Source organism: Suillus subaureus, assembly GCF_016647635.1.
Source record: "Suillus subaureus strain MN1 chromosome Unknown BJ212scaffold_232, whole genome shotgun sequence".
Taxonomy (NCBI): Eukaryota; Fungi; Basidiomycota; class Agaricomycetes; order Boletales; family Suillaceae; genus Suillus; species Suillus subaureus.
Genome location: NW_024538788.1, coordinates 1 through 26,607, shown reverse-complemented (window position 1 = coordinate 26,607; position 26,607 = coordinate 1). Strand labels below are relative to the sequence as shown.

Genomic DNA, 26,607 nt, shown 5'->3' with positions numbered 1-26,607 from the left:
TCGGTGTTCAAGTTCAGCGTCCACATAGGGTGATTGGAATGAAACAGAACGAGCAGGATCCTCACATCACCGACGTCTCCTTTGAAGATGGTCAAGTCATCAAAGCTAGATATATCATTGGCGCAGATGGCGCTCGCTCGACTGTGAGTTCTCGGTGCCTGCTAGCTTAGCTTTGTGGAATGTCTAACGAGCACCTTTAGATTCGTACCGTTTCTGGAATAGGGTTCTCTGACCCAGAAGGCCCAAACCCAAGCAATCACCTATTGGCTCAAATGGTCTCTGCGGATGTCACATTCGAGCCCGAACCTGTTGGCCCGCTAACCATCGAGGGTCACCTCAAGGCACAGCTTCCACAGGCAATTTATTTGTGCTCACACCACTCGGCAGCCGCTTCAACGACGAGCTGACGCGAGATGGAAAACCCATTTCAAAGCCCATATTTCGTATAGATTGTGCTGTACCACTCAAGAATGGAGAGCCGCCTCGCGCACCGCCGAAGGAGTACATCCAGGACTTGATCGACACGTATGGTCCAGCGTGTATAACATCAGTTCTATCCCTTAATCCGACGCCTGTCAAGATCGATCAGCTGATCTGGTCGACACGTTTCAGAACCCATTCAGCCATCGCTGACCGCACCTTCACGCGTCTTGGCGCCGCAATTTTCCTAGTGGGTGACGCAGCCCATATTCATTCACCCGCGGGCGGCCAGGGCATGAACCTGTCTATCAGGGATGCAATCTTCCTTTCAGAGGTTGTCACGAAGCATATTCAAGCATCTGCAGAAAACCCCGATGTGGGTGATACTATTTTGCAGGAATTTGCGGAAGCGCGTCACGCTCGAGCGTTGGAAATTATCGGCTTCACAAAGAATCTTTTGAAATTCGCAAGCCTGACGTACAATACATATGCTTGGTGGATGCCGTTTAGTCGGGCCTCTGCGCGCGATCTGGTGCTGAGGATATTGGGCAGATTTGATTTCATGCAGTCGATGGTTGCATGGGACCTGAGTGGGCTTGGAAGACGGTAATCGCGCATTCTTGGAACCGTACTTTGTTTCTGTCTATTTTGTACGAGTATCGGCCAATTCGTTCGCCTTCGGACGTTGTGGTGAGTGTAGAGAAAGGAACATATGCATTACAATACAATACTTCACGTTGGCGGGTCAGACATCGAGAGCCAGTACTGAAAGTTGTTTGCGTGTGCTGGTCGGTACCACTATTCCACGACCTATAGCTGAGGAGTGCCAGGGGCTGTCTATATGTAGACGTCGTTATTCAAACAACTGAGCACTGGCTCATACATCTCACATCACGACAGTGCTCAGTGAACCAAGCTGAAAAGTAGCAAACCGAGTCTACGGGCTCGTAGTTCTCGCCGGAGGGCTCCAATATTATATTCTGACCGCCCGGTGACTCTTCAGAGACGATTTAGTAACAACCTTACAAGCAAGTGTTGCGCAGCATAGTACTGCAATGACCGTCTGCCACCTCATCATGACACGCGTGAATCGTCCCTGATTGAAACATGAAGGGTTAGTGTGTACAACTTGGCGACAATCGAAGCAAATCCTACTAGCTTCTCCGAGAAATTCTACACGGTAGTACTGAACTTGTCAATTCCGGTCGACGATTACCTTGGAGGTGAGGGAGGGGTAATTTTTCTATTCTGCTTGGGCAGAGGTAGGTCGGCTGGAGTTGCCTTCAGTTTCTCTTGCAGCTTTGCAGGTCACGTCAGATGAGGCTAATGAGAACGATTCCACCTTGCAACTTTGTTGTACAACAAGGCGTCTGTTACACTGCAGTACTAGTAGTATACACAGCGCACATCATGATCCAACTGCTTCTAGTCGTCATCGCCGATATTGTGAACCTCTCCAGGGTTCACAATGAAAGTCCTCAGCTTCGGGGAGAGCGGTGTCCTCAACACGAAGGCCACTTGCTTCAGGCCTCGCTTCCACGATTCGGACTTTCCTGACTCGATATCATAGAACAAAGTACTCCCCTTCTCACCGTCAGCGGTGATGCGGACAGATATCGTGTATTGGGAGCTGTTTTCAATCCTAATCACGTCTCTGTGGCCGCCGATATATTCAGAATATTATTAGGAACTGTTGTAAACCTCTGAACGCACCTTTGACAGACATTATGTGTAGTAGTAAAGAGATTTGAAAACAAGTGTTTGATGCAGCTATAAGATCCTGGGGAATGAATCAGAAATGAGGACGAATGAACCAGGCCTTGGACTCACTTAGAGTAATCGAAGGAGCGATGGGGAGCTACCTTCAAGACTCGTCGCGTATTTATACGCATGAACCTGAATGAATTCTTTCGGAGCTCACATTCAAGGCTCACATATTGCCCGAGTTAAGCCATTGCCCGATTGGTTTTGCACGATCTTCTCAGTAACATTACGGTTCAGATGATGATCAGAATCCGACGAAGCAGCTGACCTTGGCAAAAGAGGGGTTCGGATGTGAAACGAATAGCACTGACAAGCAACTTGTCATCATCATCGTGATTTATGTATGTAACACACCTTTGGAGTAAATCATCATGCGGCCTATCAAGAGTTCCCGGCGCGAAGTCTGACAATTGAGTCAGATCCGAACATGCTGAATGGAAGCCTGACGGGGATTACTTCTCGAGCGTTGCCCGCATACGTGGCGCTCGCACAGGTCCGAGGGTGCTGGACAGTGTTACGAGCACATTTCGGGGTTGAAATATGAGGACTTTATCTTCTTTCAAGTCGCGGCCGTCTGCTTTCCAAGAACGTGAAACCACAATATACACGTTACTAGCAGTACTCAGATCTGAGGTGTCCAGTATGCTGGTTCTCTCTTCAAATCTGATGAGTTCACACTTCATTCGGTTCTCTGCACCGCCATGCGACCACTATTTTTACATCCCAAAGCAAGGAGCTATTGCATCGGATACGAGCCACCATCACGGACTATTACTATGAATCAATACGCTGATTCGTGCCCATACCTCAGTCTACTTGTTTGGTTCGCGGAAGAATGACGAAACCGCCGCGGGACACGTTCATAGTAAGTTCAGCAGTAGTAGGTCGCTTCGCTGGGTTGAGTTCTCTGACTCTAGTCCTAGGACCTGATGGCAGATACGATCCTTGATGGTGCCACTGATGAGTGGTGAAGGCGGATAACTGGCGATCACGTCATAAAAGAAAATATGCAAAAGAAACAGAGAGAACTCAGAACACTGATCTTCACCATATTTGCTGATTGTGAAGTTCTTGTAGTGAAAGACGAGGAGCGCTTCGCCACCTCGCTTAACTAAGCGCAGACTCCCACCCTCGTACCTCGGATTTAGAAACCCAATTCCGGCTGAGTTTGCATTGTGGCATTCAAGTTTCCCCCGGCCTCTTAGCTCCCCATGGTACAAAGGTATTGCAGGAACAGCTCAAACTTTAAACGTAAGTCACATTAACCTGGTTGATCGACTGATCACACACAATGTCGCCATCTCGGTTCAAGTTGAGTACCATCACGATCCTGGCAGTTACCTAAGTAGTCGTTGGATCAGTGATCATGATACTATCACTTCCGGGGTCAATCGCAACTTTATCGACGAGCAGATGTAGTTGACTCATCGTAGTCCCTTTATTTCAATCGAAATGTGCTCGTAACACTATCCAGCACCCTCGAGAGTGCCACTCAGGCTGTGAGCACGGCTCGAGACGTAATCCCTGCAGGCTTCCATTCAGCATGTTCGGATCCAACTCAAACTGCCAGACTTCGCGCCGGGAACTCTTGATGGTCCGCATCATGATTTACTCCAAAGGTATGTTACATACATAAATCACGATGATAGCAAGAATGATGACGAGTTGCCTGTCAGTGCTATTCGCTTCACATCCGAACCCCTCTTTTGCCAAGGTCAGTTGCTCCGTCGGATTCTGATCATCATCTGAACCGCAACCCATTGGGCAATGACTTAACTCGGGCAATGTGAGCTTTGAATGTGAGCTCCGAAAGAATTCATTCAGGTTCATGCGTATAAATACGCGACAAGCCTTGAAGGTAGCTCCCCATCACTCCTTCGATTACTCTGAGTGAGTCCAAGCCCTGGCTTCATTCGTCCCCATTTTTGATTCATTCCCCAGGGATCTTTACTGCTGCATCGAACACTTGTTTCAAATCTTTTTACTACTACATACAATGTCTGTCAAAGGTGCGTTCAGAGGTTTACAGCCAGTTCCTAATAATAATTCTGAATATACGGCAGCCACGGAGACCCAGATTGGCATTTACAACGGCACCCTATACACGATATCTGTCCGCATCACCATTGACGGTGAGGGGGGGAGTACTTTTTTCTATGATATCGAGCCAGGAATGACCGATTTGTGGAAGCGAGGCCTGAGGCAAGTGGCCTTCCTGTCGAGGACGTCGGTCTCCCCAAAGGTGGAGATTCTCCTTGTGAAACCTTGGACAGGTTTACAATATCGGCGATGACTAGAAGTAGTTGGATCATGGTGTGCGCTGTGCATACTGCTACTGTAGCATGAGTTGTACAACCAAGGTTGCAAAGTGGAATCAATATGTGTACTTGTGAATCGATGATCGTCCGCGTTTTGTATATTGTATGAAAAGTCCGGGGGACCGTACACGGGCATCGCGCTGAAACGAAGTCGTTGCACAGCTAGCCAGGCCTTATACATGCGGTATATTCGATCGCAAACCTCCTCGACGCCAAACCCCTTTGCAATAAAACACGTTTGAATAGACCCTCATATACCCCACTCAAGACGGACGTCCCAAAGCCAAACAACGCCATATGCATACCATGATAAATTATACCTAGACTCATCATAAATAATGCTATCTATCCCAAGCAAGCTGCATAGTCCAAGAGGCAAGAAAAAAAATTGAAACGAGCGAGTGTGAGTATGTACGAGGATGAGACAAAACATGTATGAACGAGTGAATGCGTGTCCGAACGAGAGTGTATGTGTGTACGAAAGAAAGCGCTGAGGATGAGAAACGAGCGTAAACGTTGAGATTGCGCAAAGGAGCGTGCATGATGTGCTCAAAGATCGTACCCGTGCAGTGATAGTAAAGGTACGACGTGCCCTCTCTCATCCTCCAAGCGAAAACAAATCATACGCAGCAGAGGAAGGATAGAGACAGAGCACTAGATTAAGCACGTGGCGATATTAAAGTTAAAGTCGCATCAACAAGGAAAAGGAAATAATGCACGAACAAGCAGGAAAAGAATGAAGGAATAAGAAAAATGGACAAGAAATTAACATGCAAATTTTTTAAAATAGAATATGTAGTGGATGGGAGATGCAACGGTCGTGGGATGAAGGAAAGCATGCAGAAAATAAAAAGAGCATGAGCAAGGGAACATGAGGGATTGTGGATGGTGTCGAAACAAAATAGGAAAATGTGCCGAGCAAAAAGGGAGAGAAAGAAACAGGATCAGAAGCAGTACAATTTCCAATGCATCGCAAATGTCCACGGATTCCCCAGATGAAGCAACAGCAGGGGTAGGAAAACGAGTTTGAAGGATCATGCGTGATGCGTGATGCGATGATAAATTGACGTAACGCGGTGTCGTCAATCTCGCCGAGTTCATGACCACGAGGGGGCAGTATATTCATTACTAATGCGTGTTTCAGCTGTTGCCTACGGGCAAACATCAGTCATCGCCCACCACACCACAAAACGCCATACACACGAAGGATATCACTCAGCCTTGAATCGCGCCCCACCCTCTCCTCCACGCATAATAGCTTTCATGAACCCAAAGAATCGGTCCGCGTATTCGGAAGGCGGGACGGGGCTAATTTTATGCTGTTGAAAGGTGAGTTTGCGTTAGTTTTAAAAACGAAGGAAGGAATGAAATGGCTAAAAAAAACGCAACTCACCCGATCAGCGCTCAGCCCCTTCCAAAAATGCTCACACTTCTTTAACCCCCCATATGGAGTCAAAATATCAATAATTCCCAAATAATAAATGACATCCATCTCCTCGTTGCTTTCATCGGTCGCTTGAAGGCCTCCTTCATCTTGATAGAACAGAAAGTGATCGCGGTCTTGAGTGGGGTGGGGTTGCTGCGAGGGTGTGTAGGAAGGAGGATGGTGGTGCGGGTGGGGAGGCTGAGGCTGAGGAGGCTGAGATTGGTGGAGAGGATGAGATGGATGTGGTGGGGTTTGGAATGTCGGGTGGGCCTGTTGCATAATCCCATTCCCGCTCACAACCGAATTTGTGTTGCTCGTACCCTTCGAACCAGAACGTGGTCGCGTGCGCTGGGAGTGGACTGGCGTAGACGGCGCAACGGTTTGCATTGACGGAGAAGGCGAATCCGGGAGATCAAGTGCCGTTCCTAACTGGTGCGGATCAGATGCGCGCATGATTCGGCGCATAGCTATCGCTTCAGGGGACCGCCCGTCTTTCGTTTGCGTGGTTTTGCGCCGGATGGGTGGGACTGAGGGCTGCGCACACGAAAGGGTAAGGCTTTTGAACGCAAGAGGAAACGGTAGACGAACCTCAAATACCCTCAACGTACTCCCTCTCACATTCTCCCTATTTCCCCTATTCCCCCAATGAAGCCCAACGAGTAAGCTATAATCCATAACTCCAAGATCCCTCAACATCTCACTATCCCTCCTCAACTGCTCCGTTAAAAGGGCCCTCTTCTCCGGACCAAGCTCCAGCACCCTATTACTATCGATCCAGTTCAAATCCTTCTGCACGGCACGAGGATTCTGCTCCAGTTTCGCAGGTGGTACGATACGCCCGACAGTGCTCCCTTTGAGATCGTAAGATTCGTGAATGTCTTTGTGAGGCGGGAACAAATTGTTCATGATCACGAAATGAATCTTTTGTCCCCTAGGAAGCTTTACCCGATGAAGTCCATAAAACCGGCTCAGTAAAGTATGAGGGTTCGCTTTGACATGCTCCCAGTACTGCGGGAGAACTCGAAGGAGGAACTTGTGTTCCGCGTGCCGGATGGTCTTTATGATGAAGCGGTAATCGCGGGAGAAGTAGAAGAAAGAGCCGCTTTTGCCTGGAGAGGTGAGCTCGGAGAGGATGTATTTAGATGTGAGGGAGAGGAGATAGTCTGCAGGGTCCAGAGAGAAGTGGTCTTCGCGGAGTTCGCGGAAGACCCAAGGGGCATAGTCTTTGAATTTGAAGTCGTATCTCGCGGAGGGAGTGAGTTCGTTCCCGACGCTGAAGGGATATGAGTTTGGAGTATGGGACGGATAGGGAATACGTACATATCGAAAGAGTATTTGTGCCTTGCGGTAAAATCCTGTTCGGTAAGGGGTCGCTTTATCTTTGCCTGGCATCGTGAGACCTGGGTGGAGTCAGAGCCTGCGCACATAGAGAGATTGGGGACGCACAGCTATCCTGATGCCCGTGAGCATGTTGTACATAAGGACATAGTTTGCATGGTCCTCTCCTATTAAATTGCCTACCAAGGGAAGCTCGTCCTCTTTCTGAGCCACTTCGACGACAGCTGCTGCGGCAACTTCGGCAGCCTGCTTTCGCTTCCTTTCACGGCGAATCTGCTCTGCTTGGATCTGGATGTCATCCTCCAGTTCTCCAGTTGCGACATATGGAGATGGAGGTGGATGAGGACGGCGTGCGGAGCCTGTCGTGTTGCGGCGTACAGGACGAGGGGGTGGGTGGAGGAGACCGTCTGGATACTGGGTCTTGGATGTGCTAGCAGTTGGGGCGTAGCTGCTCGTCTGGGAGACTTTAGGGACTCTGGCAGAAAATTTTGTCTCTGTGGAAGCACGGTGAAGACGGTCGTGTGTGCGCCGACTGTTTATGGTGGCTGTATCCAACTCTACATCGATGTCTGCCTCGATGCCCTTCGGGAGTGGGTCTGACTTGGAGAGCCTGACTGGGAATAAGGATGATAGATTGTCAGGTGACTCGTCTACGCTGGCTGGAGGAGAAGGTGGAGGTGGACCGATTGTATCCTCACGGGGAATGCTAGGCAATGGTTTTGGCGGGTGAAGGTGAACTGCATTCCTTGTTACTTCTACTATATGAATTTGAGTATGAGTGTGGTCCATGTCTGGGCAGATCGTCGTCGTCGGCGAAGGCGCTGTTACGAATGATGCGGCTGAAGATGAAACCAAGCTGGATTGTCGGTCCAGTGCTGACCTGGGCTCGCTCGCGGTCAGAATTGAAATGCGGTTGGCCATTCGGCCACGGTAAAAACGATAAGTTCACCGTTGGACACGATGAGGGCAGACAGTCACAGACTGGACTGAACGTTTCTCGTTGCAAGTCCAACAGCCTCAAACTAACAGGTGGTGGCTGTGCTTATTTCTTCAAAATCACGCGATCGGAAACGGCGGACTTCCGACTTCATGGCACAGCAACTCATTAATGCAAAAACCAGTTTCAGTTACAAGCTGGATATGTAATATGCAAAGGCAGCCGAAATCTGAGCAAAGGTGCTCGACTTTTCAATGTGCGAACGGCGGCCATTTTGTGGAGTCTGTCTCAATCTCGGAGATGACTAGTAAGATAAAATTGGACTTGTGCCTATGGCTGAAGTCTTTTTCGCAATTGAATAGCAGATGGCCTGATCAGGGAACACCCCTCCGAGTCTCTCGACGACGGTCGATTCCTCCATCAAAATTTACCCCCCACCTTCACCTCAAAGACCGAGCTTAAGCAAGTCCCAGGTACCCTGTACGTCTTACATCCGACCTCGTAAATCCAGGCTGCCTCTATTTCTACAACACTAGGTGGCTCGACCATCCTCTGTCCATAACATTCGGACTCGTATAAAGTCGTTCGGTTCCTCATGTACACGTCTTTTCAGCGACTTGTGTTGTTTGCACTATCAATTACACTGGATTTTGCATTTCGCCTTGGTGTACATGCTAAATGAGTATCAAGTATGTCTGATAAAAGCCAAGCACACCCGGTATGCCAGTACGGTAGCAAGGTTGGATCAACATGGCAGGACGCTCTGAGATTCACATGTCCCCTCTAAACCTAGCATGCCACTTCTCTAGTACAGGCTCTCCCGCTAACGCTTTTGACCTTGCGCTTAGTGCAACCATACTAGCGTCTATTGTGCCGAATAGCCATCGACAATATGGAAATACACGTGCAGCATGACCTGAACCCTCGAATTCTCTACTCCCTTCACCTGAACTTCATCTACAATCCCCGTATCCCTACCCACCATCTTCCTCTAACGTTCATTCTACCCACCGCTCAACCCATCCTTGATCTTCATCGCTCCATCATGCCTAGTAGCTTGGAAGGCCAATCTATCAAACTCGAAGGTTAGCCGCTCTCTATATCACCTTCGTATCTGTTTCATGATCCTCATAATCTATCTACAGTCATCGGCGGAAAGAATCTTCGAATACCCTCTGGGCGCGTACCCGCAAGCATTTACGTCTCCGTCGACGTTGACTCGAGGAGACGCTGGAAATCAGCCATCAAAGTCTTATCATCCGACGAATCTGTAGCATGGGGCGATATCATGACCTTGTGAAGTCCACGGAGACTTTCAGACGCGACTCGAGGACTGATCTTCTGTTTTTGTAGATTATTAGACGGTTCACCTAAACTATCGTTGCATATCAGGGCATCTTTCGAGCTCGATCGAATGCTGGGAAATGGAGAACTCATCGGAGAACTCGAAACGACGTGGGATGAGCTACTCAATCACGGAGATGAACCTTTCAGTGAGTAACTAGCCTCTCATTCACGCACGACTACTAACATCTAGTAGATCTCTCATTCCCACTCGTTCGTGGCGACTGTCCTTCCCTCACGCTAAAGGCCGCTGTTGTACAATCTTGCGACAATCAGGACAACACACTGCTTGACGTGAGTGACATCAGTCCCTGTGCCGTTGGCTTTTGCTGACGGAACGTCAACTGCAGTCCACAGCAGACTGCGAGATTGATCGAGACACGGATGCAGGCCACACCCGATTCGCCGAATATGTTTCAAGCGAGAACGACTCTTACCTGAACGATGCTGTAGAGCATTTTCAGTCGGCTCTAGACCAGTGTCCGGTCGACCATCCTGACCGTGCAGCGGCTCTCACCAACCTCGCGTGGGCCCGCCTCAAAGGCTACATTCGGAAGGATTTCCAAGACATTGACTCCGTCACTTCCCTCTTCCGGGAAGCCCTTGAATTGCGTACGCAGGGCCACCCCGATCATCCGCTGTCGCTCTATCACCTCACTGAAGCGTTGACCTGGCGCTACATCAAGGAGGCCACTGCCGTCTATATCCATGAATCCGCCCAACTGTACTGCAAGCTACTGCCCCTTTGTCCAGAGGGCACCTACCTTTGCAGCATCGCGGCAGGGGAAAATGGCGTGGATTATGTGATTCGCGCATGCAACAATCTTCCAACCAACGCATCAGATGAAGGCATCCACCTCAGACGAATTGTGCTCCGGCTCTGTCCTCTGGGTCATCAACACCGTCCAGACGCACTCTACGAGCTTTCAAGTGCTTTCCAATTACGCTTTCGACAATGCGGCAGCATTGATGACATAGACGAGAGCATACGAGTTGGTCGCGAAGCTGTTTCTCTATGCCCCGAGGAACATACCGGCCGTGCTACCTATTTGAATAACTTGGGCTTCTCACTCCGATTCCGCTTTGATCACCAAGGCACATCCCATGACCTTGACGAAGCCATCTGTGTATATGAAGAAGCGCTGCGCATGCGCCCTGCTGGGCACGACAGTCGCCGTGTATCATTGGACACCCTAGGAGGCGCCCTCCGCTCCCGTTTTTACGAATGGGGTGACGTTAATGATATTAACCGAGCCATCAGCCTCCGTCGCGAGGCGGTGACATTGAGCTCGCCTAGGAATCCATATCATGACACCACGCTTCACAATCTCGCCATCACGCTCAAAACCAGATATAACAAATTTGATGTCAGCGAGGATCTCGACGAGGCTATCGATCTTTACCGCGAATCGCTTCGGTTAAGGCGACTTGACCATTCAGAGCGTCACAGAAATTTGTTCAATTTGAGCTCGGTGCTTTGCTCTCGTTTCACGAAAACTCAGAAGAATGAAGATATCGAGGAGGCCATTCGACTCTGCCAAGAGTCGTTGGAGGCTCTACCTTCACTGCACCCAGATAGGTATTACAGCTACATGCGGTTGCAGAAAGCCTACTTGTCTCGTTACCGAATGCAATGCAAGTCTGTTGATTTGTCACTCGCTATAGAGAACCTCAGGCTGGGATCGCGACACCCCACTCAAGGCTTGCCGCAGCGCATCGTTGAGGCTATTGACTGGGCTTACCAAGCAGAAGTCTGTCAACATGAATCTGCCCTCGAAGCATACCACACATGCTTGGAGCTTTTCGACAACCACTTGATGACGCGATCATCGATAATCTCACGACGCGAGGCTGCAACCACTTTTCACAGCGCACGATCACTGCCAGTAGATGCAGCCTCATGTGCCATACGTCGTGAGAATCTACGACAGGCAGTCGAACTCGTGGAGCAGGGCCGTGGCCAGCAGTGGTCGCTGGCCTCACGACTTAGAACACCGCTTGAAGACCTTGAGTCTACGAGTCCCGAGCTAGCTCGCAAGCTCTCACAGCTTAGCAAGAGCCTTTCTGACGCTCAGGGTTCCGCAGCCAGCACAGACAGAGTCGCTGCTGATCGGGCAGCAACCGAGTACAGGCAACTTACAAGGCAATGGGATGCTGCAGTAGCTGACATCCGTAATCTCCGGGCGTTCTCACGATTCCTGCTCCCACTGTCTTATGACGACTTGCAAGCGGCAGCGCGTCATGGCCCAGTCATCATCCTCATCGCCAGTCAATATTCATGCAGCGCCATCATCGTCCCGACGTCAGGAGAGCCCCGTCATGTTCTCCTGCCGTCTGTTACCCTCACAGATCTAAATAATCTCAAAGATCGATTTGCCAGGGCGATACGACACGCATCTATCATGGGCCCCAAAGTGCCGCGTAACGATCTAATAGTCCTCTTGCGCACAGTATGGAATAATATCATGCTACCCATCGTCAATGTCCTCCAGCATGACGTGAAATTAAAATTCCGCTCTCGAATCTGGCTGTGTCCAACTGCGACTTTCACGTCCATTCCTCTCCATGCAGCTCACCCCTTTCAAACAAAGGCAGATGGTTCTAAGGAGCCATGCCTGGAGGATCTTTACATTTGCTCTTACACGCCGACACTTTCGGCTCTGGTCAGATCTAGACGGATGATGAAGAGTCGTGTCGCTCCATCCTTCGCGACAATCGGACAAGGTCAACCGGGTGCAGGGAAAGGCAAGGCGCTCTTGGCTGTCGACAGCGAGCTCGAGCTTGTCCAAAAGCTCGTTCCTGCGATGGCCACCCGCACTGCTATTTCTGGAGACGCAGCGACACGAGCAGGTGCACTCGAAGCTTTGGAAGAGAACACCTGGGTGCACCTTGCCTGTCACGGGAAGCAGGACCCTACGCAGCCTTACGATTCCCATTTCGTCATGAAAGATGGACCTCTGACGCTGCTTGATATCATGGAGAAAGACATTCCGCACGCAGAGTTCGCGTTTTTATCCGCTTGTCACACCGCTGTCGGGGATGAGGAGACGCCCGACGAAGTCATTCACCTCGCAGCTGGTCTTCAATTCTCAGGGTTCAAGAGCGTCGTTGGCACGCTGTGGGAGGTCGATGACGCTGTCGCAAAGCATGTTGTGGAGGCTTTCTACAAGAACATGTTCAAGGATTTGGAGGATGGTGGTGACATGGACTGTACGAAGGCAGCCTGGGCGCTCAACTGTGCTACACATGCCGTGAAGACGAAAGTGCCGCTGGAGCAGAGGATGGTTTTTGTCCATATTGGTGTGTAGTTTTATCTTGCATGGCTTTCACTAGCTAGGCTCTAGTACGAATTGTTGTTGATATTTCGTCTCGTTGGTGTATTTGTTGTAACATTGCCTTGATACTTGCTTCGCATCGATATCTCCTCGTGTAATTGTGTACTAGTACTATTAGAATAGTCTTTCGAAACTTCATTCATTGTTCGAGTATTTGAAGTGTTCTTCACACACTGTCAGGCGAAACGCACCCGGAACAGTGAGAACGCTCATCAGTGAACCTGCGAACAGTAAATTGTAAAGTATTGCAACAATCTTCGTATATATCTGCTGACTGCTTTGACATGGAAATATTTGGCATTGATTTTACCTTGGTTTTGTGGGAAGCTCTGAGATTTCCCGCTTACCCCCTCTAACCTGGGCGTGCCACTTGATTGGCCTTGACATTTTACCACTTCTTTAGCACAGGCTCTCCTGTTGTCGCTAGTCGGTCATCTGTTGGCCTCAGCATTTGGTGCAATCATACCAGCGTCTATCGTGCCGAACAGCTGTAAATGCACGTGTAGCATGACCACCGAGGCGTCACCCCAAAGCGCTCCACAGTCCCCATATCTCTACCTCCTGCCTTCTTCTACTCCTCATTCTGCCTACTGCTCGGCCCATCCTGGATCCTCCCTGTCATCATGCGTCATTCCACCATCATGCCCGGTGGCTGGGAAGGCCAATATGTCAGACTTGAACATGGGTCGCTTTATATAAACTTCGTATTTGTTTTGTACCTCAACCTCGCGCCTAATCTACAGTCATCAGGGTGAATGATCTTCCGCTCCCTTCCGGGCGCATACCCGCAGGCATTTTTGTGACTATCAATGGCAATTGGAAGAGGCGCTGGAAATCAGCCGTACGAGTACCATCATCTGATGATTCTGAAATGTTGGGCGATATTGTGATTTTGTAAAGTGTATAGTGACTTTCACATGGGATTTGAGGACTGATCATCCGTTTTTAGGCCATTACGCGAGGTACCTGAATTATCGGTGGAGATCAGGGTATCATATGAGCTCGGTCGAATGCTAGGTAATGGAGAAGTCGTTGGAAAACTCGAAACAGCGTGGGACGAGCTACTCGGTCATGGAGATGAGCCTTTCGGTGAGTGCCCTACTTCTCATTCATGCACATCTACTAATATCTCGTAGAACTGCCCTTCCCATCCGTTTGTGGTGATCACCCTTCTCTCACGTTGAAGGTCGCCGTCCTACATCCTTGCGAAGATCGTGACGGTGCACTGTTTGGCGTGAGTAACACCCAAGTCTATTCTGTTGGCTTTTGCTGACGTCACGTGTAGTCCCTCGTAGACTGCGAGATAGCTCGAGCCACCGATGCGGGCCGTGCACGGCTTGCCGAATACGTGACGGGCAAGACGGTCTCTCACTTGCACGATGCTGTGGAGCATTTTCAATTGGTTCTGGACCAGTGTCCGGTCGACCATCCCGACCGCGCAGCGGCTCTTTTCAACCTCGCATCGGCCCGCCTTATGGGCTACGTTCAAAAGGATCTTCAAGATATCGATTCTAGTATATCTCTATTCCGCGAAGCCCTTACATTGCGTCTGCAGGACCACCCCGATCACATAATATCACTCTGTTATCTCGCCGACGCGCTAATCCGGCGCTACTTCAAGGAGGACACCGCTGTTGACCTCCATGAATCCATACAACTGTCCTCCAAGTTACTGCCCCTCTGTCCAGAGGGCACCTGTTTTCGTTACATTGCGGCAATGGCAAATGGCGTTGATACTGTGATCAGCGATAGCATCCAATTTCAGCGAATCGGGCTCGAGTTCTATCCTCCGGGCCATACAGGCCGTCCGAGAGCAGTCGACAAGCTTTCGCTGGATCTCAGAACACATTTTGCGCAATGCGGCAGCATTGATGATATAGACGAGAGCATTCGACTTCGTCGTGAGGTCGTTTCTCAATGCCCCGAAGGACATCCCAGCCGTGATGCCTCCCTGGATAACTTGGCCTCCTCACTCCTGTCTCGCTTCGAGTTCCAAGGCAAATCCGATGACCTCAACGAGGCCATCTCTCTATTTGCAGAAGCGCTAAGCCTGCGCCCTGTTGGGCACGAATTTCGTGACTGCACATTGGATAACCTAGGAAGAGCCCTTCTTACCTATTCAAATCAATATGCTGGCGATATCAACCCAGTTATCAACCCCTACCGAGTTACCATCTTCGACCGCGCTATCAGCCTCCATCGCGAGGCGTTGACGCTGCGCCCACCTGGGCATTTATATCACGATACCGCGCTTAACAACCTTGCCGTCGCACTCGCAGCTAGATATAACAATTTGCATGTCACCGAGGATCTCGACGAGGCCATCAGTCTCTCGCGAATCGCTTCGGTTAAGGCGGCATGATCATCCCGAGCGCCATAGAAATCTTTTGAATTTGAGCTCGGTGCTCTGCTCTCGTTTCATGCAAATTCAAGAGAATGAAGATGTCGAGGAGGCCATTCGACTTTGCCAAGACTCTTTGGAGGCTTTGCCTACATTGCACCCTGACAGACATTTCAGCTACACGTGGCTACAGCAGGCTTATTTGTCTCGTTACCGAGTGCGACACAACGTCGCCGATCTGTCATTCGCAGTGGAAAATTTCAGACTGGCATCAGGACATGCCACTCAAGGCTTGCCGCAGCGCATCAGTGTGTCATATAGCTGGGCTGTTGTGGCTGAGTAGTATGGTCATGAATCCGCATTGGAAGCTTACTCAACATTTTTCAAGCTTCTGGATGCTCATTTGGCGACACGGCCGTCAACAACTTTACGGCGTGAAGCTGCCATAGCTTTCCGTTATGTCAGATCACTACCTGTAGATGCAACATCACGTGCCATCCGTAGTGGCGATCTGCGACACGCAGTCGAACTCGTGGAGCGGGGTCGTGGCCAACAGTGGTCATTGGCCTCTCGATTGAGGACTCCACTCGAAGACCTCGAGTCCAAGAATCTCAACTTAGCTCACACATTTTCGGAGCTCAGCAAACACCTTTCCAACGCCCAAGGTTCCATGGTCAGCACAGACCGAGCTGCTGCTGATCAGGCAGAAACACAATACAGGCAATATATGGAGCAGTGGAAATTTGCAGTGGCTGAAATCCACAAAGTTGATGGTTTTTCGCGGTTCCTGCTCCCACCTTCATATGAAGACTTGCAAGCGGCAGCGCGCCATGGCCCAGTCATCATCCTCATTGCCAGTCAATATTCGTGCAACGCCATTATCGTCCCGACGTCGGGAGAGCCCCATCATGTTCCCTTGCCGTCTGTCGCTCTCACAGATCTGAATAATCTCAAGGATCGCTTCACCAGGGCAATACGACAGGCGACTCGGATGAACCCAGCGGAGTCGAGGACGGATCTAATAGTACTCTTGCGGACTATATGGGACAAGATCATGCTACCCATTGTCAACGTACTCAAGAACGTCCTTAAACTACGGCGCTACTCTCGAATCTGGTTGTGTCCAACTGCAGTTTTCACATCTATTCCTCTCCACGCAGCTCATCCCTTTCAAACAAAGGCAGATCGCTCTAAGGAGCCATGCCTGGAGGATCTTTACATCTGTTCTTATACGCCAACACTTTCGGCTCTGATCAGGTCTAGACAAATGATCAAGAAGCGTATCAGTCCGTCCTTTGTGGCGATCGGACAAGGTCAACCGGGCGCAGGGCAAGGCAAGGAGCTCTCGGCTGTCAACAGCGAGCTTGACCTTGTCCGTGAGCTCTTCCCCGCGACGGCCAACCCCACCACTCTCTCTGGCGACCGCGCCACGCGAGCAGGTGCACTACACGCTTTGAAACAGAACACTTGGGTGCACCTTGCTTGCCATGGCAAGCAGGACTATGAGCAGCCCTACAATTCTCATTTCGCCATGAGAGATGAACGTCTGACGCTGCTTGATATCATGGAGAAAGACATTCCGCACGCCGAGTTCGCGTTCTTATCCGCCTGTCATACTGCTGTCGGCGATGAGGAGACACCCGACGAGGTCATCCACCTCGCAGCTGGTCTCCAGTTTTCGGGTTTTAAAAGCGTTATTGGCACGCTGTGGGCGGTCGATGATGCTGTCGCCAAACACATTGTTGAGCCTTTTGACGAGAAGATGTTTGAGGATTCGGAGGATGGTGTTGTCATGGACTGTAGGAAGGCGGCGCGGGCACTTAATCATGCTATACAAGCCGTGAAGACGAAAGTGCCGCTCGAGCAGAGAATCGTTTTTGTTCATATTGGTGTGTAGTTTTATGGTGTCGTATTGCTTTCGTTTGCTACAGATTCATCAGTTGTTGATGTTGGATTGTTTTTCATCCTTTCGGTGTCCCTCTTGTTGGCTCTTGTAGGATTACCTTGATACTGCAGTTTTTATTTTACATTACATCCCCTCATACTATTATATTTACGCTCAGAAGAGTCTATGCGACTCCATTCATTCTTCATACACTGCGACGGGGAACACACTCGATTCTACTACTGGAGAGACTTATTGAGCACTTCAAGGTATGGTCGATGCGTGCCACCAACCCACATGCCGGACATCGCGCAAAAGTAAAAATCTAAGTAGGCTGATCTACGCTGCTCACGGATATACATCGAAGAATATCTCGTTGGGAAAAAAGGTCAGGATGGAATCTTCAGTCATCCTGCTTCATGAAAGGCCTACTGGATTCACTTTTCCAATAGCAAGGTAAGTACGGGTCCGATTAACCTCGCTCTTCTCCAGACTCCCAAAATCAACGACATCTTGCAAAACAAATAATCATTGGTCTATAGAAATTCTAGGGACATGTACAAGTACATGAATGTTCTTAACACCTTCTACAAACATTTTAAAACGAAAAAATTCTATACCGCAACACGATTCGCGGGGCATGCAACGCGATTCACAAGGCACAATGCAAAACTCACAGATACCCCTTCACCTCTTCCCCCTTCGGCACCTCCCCAACCAAATACAACATATGCTCCACCACCTCCTCAGGCGTCGTCACATGCCAACTCGCAAGCGTCCGCTTGCTGCTCTGTCCAACGGCAGTCGTGAACACAGCTTCGGGAGACACCGCAAGCTCGACGTCGCTGTGCTCCTTGGTGTTATCGACGAGCATCACTGAGAGCGGGGGTTCCATCGTCGCTTTGCCGGTTGAGGAAGGGGGGAAGAGGAGGAGGGCGCGGAACATGTCTTCGTCGGTCTGTTGGAGGGTGAGTAAGTTAGTGAGATGGAGGAGGGATGGAACAAACCTTGTCGTCACCAGCGCAAAAGATGAACTCGACTCCAGGGTTCTGGTATAATATACGCTTGACGATCTCACCCTTGCATGAATCGTCAGTATGCACGTGTATCAAAGACCGCGTATTCAGACCTTGTTCACGGCGATAGGCCTCACTTCTAGGTTCTTCTTACCCACGAGCACCTCGATCGGCCTCTTTGGTACCACGTTGTTCTCCAGTAAATCCTGGCACTGCCTGCACTGGAACTGTCTATAACCCACCCATCACTCATTAGCCCAACGAAATAAATAAATAAAACACAAACACACGCACCCCCACTCGGGATCAGTTGAACGATAGTGCCACGTAATCGAGCTCTTCTTCATCTCAATATGACTCCCAGTCGTACGCTCTGTATAATACCTGAAGATCTCCGCTACTTCCTCCATCCAGCTCATATCAAGACTAGCGGTAAAATTCATCCATACAGCGCTATCAGGCGAACGGATAAATCCTCCGTGCTCTGCGCTCATCCCGAGACGCGGGAGATGGCCTAGGTGTTCCTCGAGGAACGCTTGGTCACGGCCGGATACGATGTATACGATGTTGTTTGGGTCAGATGTCAGTTTTGCGAGGGCTGTGAGTGCATCGGGAGAAGGAAGCGCCATTGATGGCATCTTGACGATCGGCGTGAGCGTGCCCTATCCGTCAAATGTCAACTACGAGTCCTGTATCCCCCATCCGCCACTCACGTCGTAATCGAACAAGAACAGACGCTTCCCGGCGTTATCATACAGCTCCTTGAGACTGTCTCTAGGGATGTAAGGCGTTTGACGTGCAGTATTTTGTCCGTTGATCTGCGAAAGCAGCATCTTGGCAAGGACCGCAGCCCACGTGTGCGAGGTGTGAGTGGTCACGACCGAGTGCAACGCGGCGTGTCTCGAAGCTTTCTCCTCCTCCGACATGACTAACCCGCGGTTCATCGCAGCTGCTACATCCTATCACGACACAGCCGTCAATAACACAAATACGGTCTGAGTAGGCAGATGCATACGCACCCCAAGATCCCAAGGGTTCACCTGGAGCGCATCAGCCATGTGCTGGCTGATACCCATAAACTCGCTCAATACGAGTGGAGAGCGCTTCGTGCGCTCTTGTGCGATCACGAACTCCATCGAGGTCGTGTTCATTCCGTCCCTGAGGGGCGTGATTACTCCGAGGTCTGCAGCGCTCAACAACGCGTAGAATTCGTCTTTTCGGAGGGTCTGGTGGCTGTTGGAGTCGTTGTAGAGGTTATGTGAAAGTAAATGTGATGCAAAAACTCAGACATGTGAAGACATAATAAAAGTGCACGCACTAGTGATGTACGGGTATAAAGTCCAAACTCCCATACTCTCCATTGATATGCGCGACGAGTTCGGAGACTTGACGCTCGAGCTTTGGAGAGTCTGTTAACGCGGGGGATGTCACCTGCAACCAGTGTTTATCATTCATCGATATTTGGGTATTGCTCCAGATGACAGGACACACCTGGATAAGCACGACTTTGCGCTGCCACTCTGGGTAATCATGTAAAAGCTTCTCAAACGCGCGGAGCTGGTGTTATATTGTCAGGTTGGACGATGGTACGAGAAGCAACCAATCAACGACAATACAACCATACAAGAAAGAATAATTGCCTTTTGCAAAACCCCCTTGACGACATCCAACTTGTCCCTTCCTACGATGATCTTCTTGTCTGCATAGAGTGCGCGGAGTGCTTCGAGTTTCGGTTGTACGCCTGCGCGGAGGCTGGTTTGTGTGCGTGCGTGCCCATCAGCATCACCAACAAAAACAAAAACAAAAACTCACGTATCCCTCGCAACTCTCTCCGCATCCACCCCCACCGGGCAATGCGTAACAGCAGCCACATGTCCCTGTACATCGATACCGACATATTTCTCAACGCCCGCTCCGCCTTTCTTGCTTTTTCCACTGCGGGTGAATTCAATCCCAGTTGCAGTCGTGCTACGAGGGACAACGCTCGCGCTCCGAGACGCGCTAGCAGAGGCGGCTGTAGCACCCTTACTGGTAGTTTCGTACCCGCATACGCGAACGCAGGTGGAGGTGAAGTGGCGGGTGTAGCTGTAGGTCTGGAAGCAGATGAGGTTGGCGCCTAGCATTCCGTCGAGAATTTCTTTGCGGCCTGGGTGGGGGTTGATTAGTGGGTCGAAAGGGAATGGAGAGGGACGCACGTGGTAAACATCTAAACACTTCTGAGCTAGGGAAAGGCGTGTGTACGAATAGACCGATGATGCTGTGGTGTATATGTTAGCACTCGTGTCCTCCTCGATCGATGAAACACGCACACGTCTCCGCCATTCTCCCCACCCACGCCGCTCACAGCACCGGAATGCATTGCATTTCTGAGCATGCGGGGGACTAGGAGGAGATGGTAGTCATGGACCCAAACGAGATCCCCTGGTTTGAGGACACTAGCTAGGCGTGTTGCGAATGCTTGGTTGGCCTATTGGTGTATGGTTAAACACGGCAAGATGATCGGATCAAACCAACCGAACTCACCTGTTCATAATACTCGTAATTAGCGTCGGCACTGGCATGCTCTGTTGCTACGTCCTGCCAGAGGAGGTAATGGAAGAGGGGCCATAGAGCTGGGTGGGAGTTAGCAACGGTTAGAAGGCGCCCCGGGCCGGTAGTAATAAGAAGCGAGAACAAAGTTGGGAAGTCGAAGTCGAAGATAAAGGAGATTAGACGAGATGGGTAAATACATGAAATCAAATACGATCAAAGTGCCAACGGAATGGAGAAACACAGGATAGGACAAAGGAAAAGAAAGGTGAAGGAGGTGAACCAAAGAAGGAAAGAAGTATGGAAAGCGAGGTGAGAAGGGCCAAAAGTAGATGATGGAGGTAGATCAAGAAGAGGTGTGCCTGATATAGTTAAGGACTAACTTTGTTTACAGTATCCATCGTAATGACCGTGTGCGACGTTGTCTTCCATCCAGAGTGGAAGATAGCTGATCGGTTTACCGGTTTCTTGTTCAAGCCCGATGTAATGAGCGAGCTCGTCGTCGAGCGCATCCTTGTCCTCTTGAGAGATACGAGAGCACGGAATACGGTCGCGAACAGACGGGACGCGTTCACCAGTGGAGGGGTTGACGTCACCTGTGGAGACGAGTTAGTGTGGTGTATGATGAACGAGAGTGGAGTGAATGACCATCTGGAGAAGAATTCCCATCGGGTGGAGCAGCGGGTGATAGAATGTCGCCCGTCCATCCAAGAATGATTTGTTCGTGTGTGACGCTGAGACTACGAATACCGCTTGTCATTGCGCTGTGTCCGTAGCGTGGAGCTAGTTTCCAACGTTCAGGCTGGGTGGATAGAGCGAGTGGAGGAAGTTCCTCGGATGGGCTTGGTGGTACATCTGTAAGAACACGAGGAGGTGTGGGAGGTGGACTGAGTACGCCATCTCTTGCAGCGGCGGAAGTGATGGTGCAAGTTACAGGAAGATAATGGCAGACATGAATGATGCGGCCTGATAATTGGACACCGTTGGCTTTGTGTCGTGCTTCGAGTGCTCTAACATGATCACGGACTGCATCGAGTGAAATGTCGTCTCCTGCGCGTGTGTATGGTTCTGCGAATGTATCCATGGTCGAAAAGCAGTCCAAAGAGTGGATTGCTTACAGCAGGTTTATATGGCTTATGATAAGTTAATCGGATTGACTAGTTTTTGAAGGATGCATGCTCAATTTGGTTCATCAATTGAGTCACTCCGCTGGCGCCAGCTTCGCCATGTCAGATAACACCAGCAGACCCCCCGAATCCATGACACCTACACCAGATCCTACATCAACAACACGCCATCCGAGTCATTGATCAAACAATTCGACGCGATTTGATTGGCGATGAAATTAACCACACGTTCGTTCTTGATGCCGCATTTTTGCCATTTCTATACAAGTATGTCGCCCCAAAGCTAGAGCGTCTATCTCCCTTCCCAGTGGGTTTTGGCACGAGCTACACTCAAGCTTCATGCAATGTCATGCCATTGTCTACCATCCTCTTCTTTCCATCCAATCCAGAATACTTCGTAGTGGTACGAGCTTTGCCCGCATGAATTCTGAGTTCACGAGGTATCCTTCATCAAAAATGGTACTCATCCATGGTTAATCCTTAGCATTACCTCCCACATCGTGTCCACATCACATCACCCTCCTCTTTCCCTATATCGCGATCCCTTGTATCCGACGCAGGGACCTCCTCGGCAGTCACCTCCTAGAGTAGTCCCGAATATTGGCGACGCATTGTCAATATAACGATCACTCGAATACACCTGTTTTGTTGTGTGCTAGAGGCTCTCTGTACATGTATATCGTCGAATCTCCTCATACGAGCCTGTAGTTTCAGACTTTCTGCATCCACAAGTAATTAAACTGCATAGTGCCTCTGTGAAACCGAAGCACTTGGTCCCAGGACAGCTTCGTGCTCAGGATTTAGACTAGACCAGGATGCACGACTTACAAGCAAGTGTTCATTGGAAATTGCGGGTGCGGGATTGGTTTTGATTTTGACTATGAGCCTGAATGCGGATTCCCACGCTTCTAAATCATCCTCATTAACGCCACAGAACATCAAACACACCTAGATCTACCATTGCTTCCTTTCCTGCACCACTATCAAGTCAGGTGCTCAGCGCTCATCACTCTCACTTCAAGTATATATATCTGGGTGTATGCAGGACGTCTTCAGAGAAGTAGGCCCACTTGCAATGCATGCTAGTCTCGCAGGATGAGATATCTTGGTACCGTGCAACACTAATATTGCCTGTCCTACGAGTTCAGCATATGTATATGATGCGTGGCTGATGATGTGCATGACACGCTTCAGCTTCTTATTCACATGCATGAGCCCGTCTTCCTCTTCTGATGTTTACTTGCGGAATCTCTCACACTCTACACAGAACTTGAACTTCATCGGATTCTCGCGTTCGATACGGTGGTATCCATACGAACGGGATCTCCTCGCTCAGAGTCGCACTCTCACCACACCGATCCAAACATTCATCAGAACAAATTTATCAAAGTAAGCAGGTCTCGTCGGTTGACGTCAATATTGTGCGCTGTTTTTTGATTGATACATTGGATTGGACCAGGATATCGACAACGAACGGAACGCCGATGTTTGTTTTAGCCATCCGCTGGAAGTACGTTGTCCGTCTCTTGCACCTCCTTCATGGACGGCTCCCACAAAGGTTTCGTCGCCTAGGCTCGTTTACTTTATCACCATCTTCAGCGCCCCGACCTGCACGCCATCGTATGGTGCGCTCCACATTTTCTTCTTCCTGCGCCTTCACACTTACCCCTTTCATTCAATGCAGAATACTTCGCAGTTATCGTCATCGATCCACCGTGAGCTATGTGTTTACTTGTTCTTCATCCATTTACATTCATTCCGCTTGTTCCAGCTCAATTTGAACGCAGGTCGCACTACAACAGCTACGCTCTCAATCTCAAGCACCATCATCTACTATCTTTTTCGTGGCCAGGTCTCTCCTGTATCCAACGAAGAACCTTCGTAGTAGGTGATGCTTCGTTTGTCAAGCGATCGTTCAATCTATCACAGGCTATACTTCGTCAGTCATCGACATCCCTCGCTAGTCCCTTATCACACCACACCACCCTGTTTCTGGCCTCTAGAGTTTACGTCCCTTACGTTCAACACGGGGTACCTCATGGTGGGCTGAAAGATTGTCGAACTTGAATCAGCAATTTCTCGACCCATCATGGGATATCCTTCTTCGATGTGATGCTTGTTTTGGCTCGTTCGCTCTACCACCCGCTGCCTGTACATTCTCTTCTTTCTGCGCATTTACCTCTACACATTTCCCGATCCATTACGAGTTATACTCAACTTTCATCCTTCCTACTCTGTCCCTTGAAGCTATTGCTTCACTCACCACGAGCTATCCCTCATTGATCATGATGCATACCCATCGCTAGCCCCTTGTCCGCGTCGCACATTGTGGTATCTTTTTACATCGCACCACCCCTTTTTTCTGCCTCTAGAGTCTACGTACATCATATGCATGATCCCTTGCATCCGATGCAGAATGCCTCGTACAAGGATGGATGAAGTGACCAATTGTTCAACCTACTACGAGGTATCCTTCGTCGATCGTGGTGCTCATCCACGACTAGTTCCTCATCTCCCTGCATCCCGCTACCCTCTTCTTTTGTGCGTCTACAAGCGTCATCAACCCTTGCATCCGACGCAGATATCTCGTGGTGGTTCGGTGTGATGTAAGAACATCCATATCACTCAACCCACCACGGGATATTCTTCATCGATCGTTATCGTTATCTCCGACATCACACACGCGGTGCCCTGCAACTCATTGTGAATCTCACTCTCGTGCTTCGGTTCTAGTACTTCGTGGATCTGCCAACGCTAGATCTCAGACAAAAAGAAGTCACTGACAGCTGTATTTATAGTGAGCCATCCATGAATTTATCACTAGCTCAGTTGATCATGAACGCCTCGCAGAACCACATCCCTCTTCCTCTGCAGTGGTGATCCCTCCGAGTAGTCATTTACTGGTAGTACCAAACGATTTCTCTGGGCGTTCACTCGAACACACCGGTTTTGTTGCATACACTATGCGCATGATGTTAAAGAGCCTCACCCGAGCCTCCGCCACTGGCGTCGGAAGGGCTTTCCTTCTGGGTCCGGAGGTACGTGTCATGCATATATAGTGCGTCTCTGACACTGAAGTACTTGGTTTTAGAACGGCTTGAGTAGGGGTTACATGACTTGTAAGTTTCAAGTGTTCTTCAAAATTTGGGATTGACTTTGACTTATATATTATGGGCCTGAACGCAGGCACGTCAGTATGGCTGCGCTTCTGAATCTTCGTGCTATCCTCACTGATGCCAGAGCCTACATAGAACACGCTCTATCACCGCTTCCGTTCCTGCACCATTATCAAGCCGGTGCTCAGTGCGTATCATCCCCAGAACCCACTCTCGCTTCAAACACACACATATTTATGTCTGTCTGTCTGTCTGTGCAGGACGTTCAGATAGAAGTACTTACTAGTACCGAGTCCACTCACAATGCATGTCATGCGCGGACACCCAATGTACACCCCCCGCGTAACTCGGAAGCCATCTCGCGGGATGTTAACATTGGGTGTCCCCAAAGGGACTAACAGGTTTACTCATGACACTCCGATCCCAGCACGTCCCCCTTAACCGCCACCTCTACCGCATTAACAAAGTCGAAAGTCCACACTGCCTACACTGCCCATATGACGAAGAATCAATTCACCACTTTACGCTAAAATACCCTACTATGTGAGAGAGAGACACACGCCCTTCAATGCGCACTAGGACGTGACGCTTCATCCATTCCCCATCTCCTAACCGACCCCGAAGCAATCCCACACTTAGCACGCTAATAGTGTCAACTCCACGCAGCGCCTGAAAGCCACATTCGGTGAGGTCCCATTATCCAAAAACGAAAGAAGTGAAATCGCAGTAGCAGAAGCATACTATCAAACTCACGAAATCTAACACCCTGTACACCAAGAACTAAAGCCACGACCAATCAATAATACCGAAACAAACTGCTATAATCACATACCTAATATCTCGTCTACACGGATTCTCGATGACGCTCATTATGTAATAATCCGCGAAAGCGGACGGGAAAAGCGTTTGCATCACCGCAAGCAGCCCACCACCTCGCAACAGAAATAGATTTCTTCTCGTCTTCATTGAAATGCGCGTCTAAAAACGACCGGCGGGAACGGCGGACTGATGGGGGTACGTCTCAGCATCAGGGGCATTCGCTATTTCAGAGATAAAGGGTCCCATAGACTAGAAAGTACCGTCCTACATAGGGTTCTATCCTCAATAGATTGGAATAGAAAAAACATTGGGTGTCCGTGCAGTGTCGCCTCCCTATGAGTATATGGGATCATGGGATCATGGGTGCCTTTGGCTAGAATCTCTCGCGCGTTCCATGCAGAACCCGAACTTCATCGGATTTCCCGGGCCGCGTATGACATGATACCAGTATGATACCACCTGGATCTCCTCACTTGGATGATCGAATGCCGATCACCAGAGTTTATGAAGAACTCGGATATCACATATTGTACTGTCACTAAACCAATCCGAACGTTCAAATCAGAGCAAGAGCAAACGTTGTATGGCTGGATCTATCAAAGACAACGAACGGCGTTGTTGTGCCCGAGTCGTCGTTTATTCTAACTTCTCAACGACACTACAGTTACACAAGGAACCTGCGGTATTCCTGGTAAAGTTCACGGGAGGTGTCAAAATTTCCCCTTTGGCTGGTACGCGCTGTGGCGTCGTTTTGGATGCCGACTCGGCTCTGTGTGGCGCACACCCACGGTGGTCCACAGTCATGCGCGCGGAAAGCAAAAGTCCCGCTAAAGGCAGCGAAGCTGAATTTTCCCAAAACTCGCACTGCAGTTTCATATGCAACACACTGCAA

General features: G+C 49.7%; 4 protein-coding genes across 4 annotated transcripts; 3 read left to right on the top strand and 1 right to left on the bottom strand.

Annotated features, from left to right (window-relative positions):
- Positions 1-5,101: 5,101 nt before the first annotated feature.
- Positions 5,102-5,683, bottom strand: BJ212DRAFT_407741 (uncharacterized protein). Its single transcript, XM_041343130.1, has one exon. It carries the CDS (start codon positions 5,601-5,603, stop codon positions 5,268-5,270), a length of 336 nt encoding a protein of 111 aa, XP_041185430.1. The 5' UTR covers positions 5,604-5,683; the 3' UTR covers positions 5,102-5,267.
- Positions 5,684-16,771: 11,088 nt separating this feature from the next.
- Positions 16,772-17,157, top strand: BJ212DRAFT_1406857 (uncharacterized protein). Its single transcript, XM_041337427.1, has one exon. It carries the CDS (start codon positions 16,788-16,790, stop codon positions 17,118-17,120), a length of 333 nt encoding a protein of 110 aa, XP_041185429.1. The 5' UTR covers positions 16,772-16,787; the 3' UTR covers positions 17,121-17,157.
- Positions 17,158-22,694: 5,537 nt separating this feature from the next.
- Positions 22,695-23,663, top strand: BJ212DRAFT_1406835 (uncharacterized protein). The gene is made up of 5 exons (XM_041337426.1): positions 22,695-22,994; positions 23,048-23,169; positions 23,240-23,405; positions 23,465-23,495; positions 23,552-23,663. Exons 1-5 carry the CDS (start codon positions 22,952-22,954, stop codon positions 23,559-23,561), a joined length of 372 nt encoding a protein of 123 aa, XP_041185428.1. The 5' UTR covers positions 22,695-22,951; the 3' UTR covers positions 23,562-23,663.
- A 1,268-nt stretch (positions 23,664-24,931) lies between these two features.
- Positions 24,932-25,485, top strand: BJ212DRAFT_407502 (uncharacterized protein). Its single transcript, XM_041343129.1, has one exon. It carries the CDS (start codon positions 24,977-24,979, stop codon positions 25,292-25,294), a length of 318 nt encoding a protein of 105 aa, XP_041185427.1. The 5' UTR covers positions 24,932-24,976; the 3' UTR covers positions 25,295-25,485.
- The last annotated feature ends 1,122 nt before the right edge of the window (positions 25,486-26,607 follow it).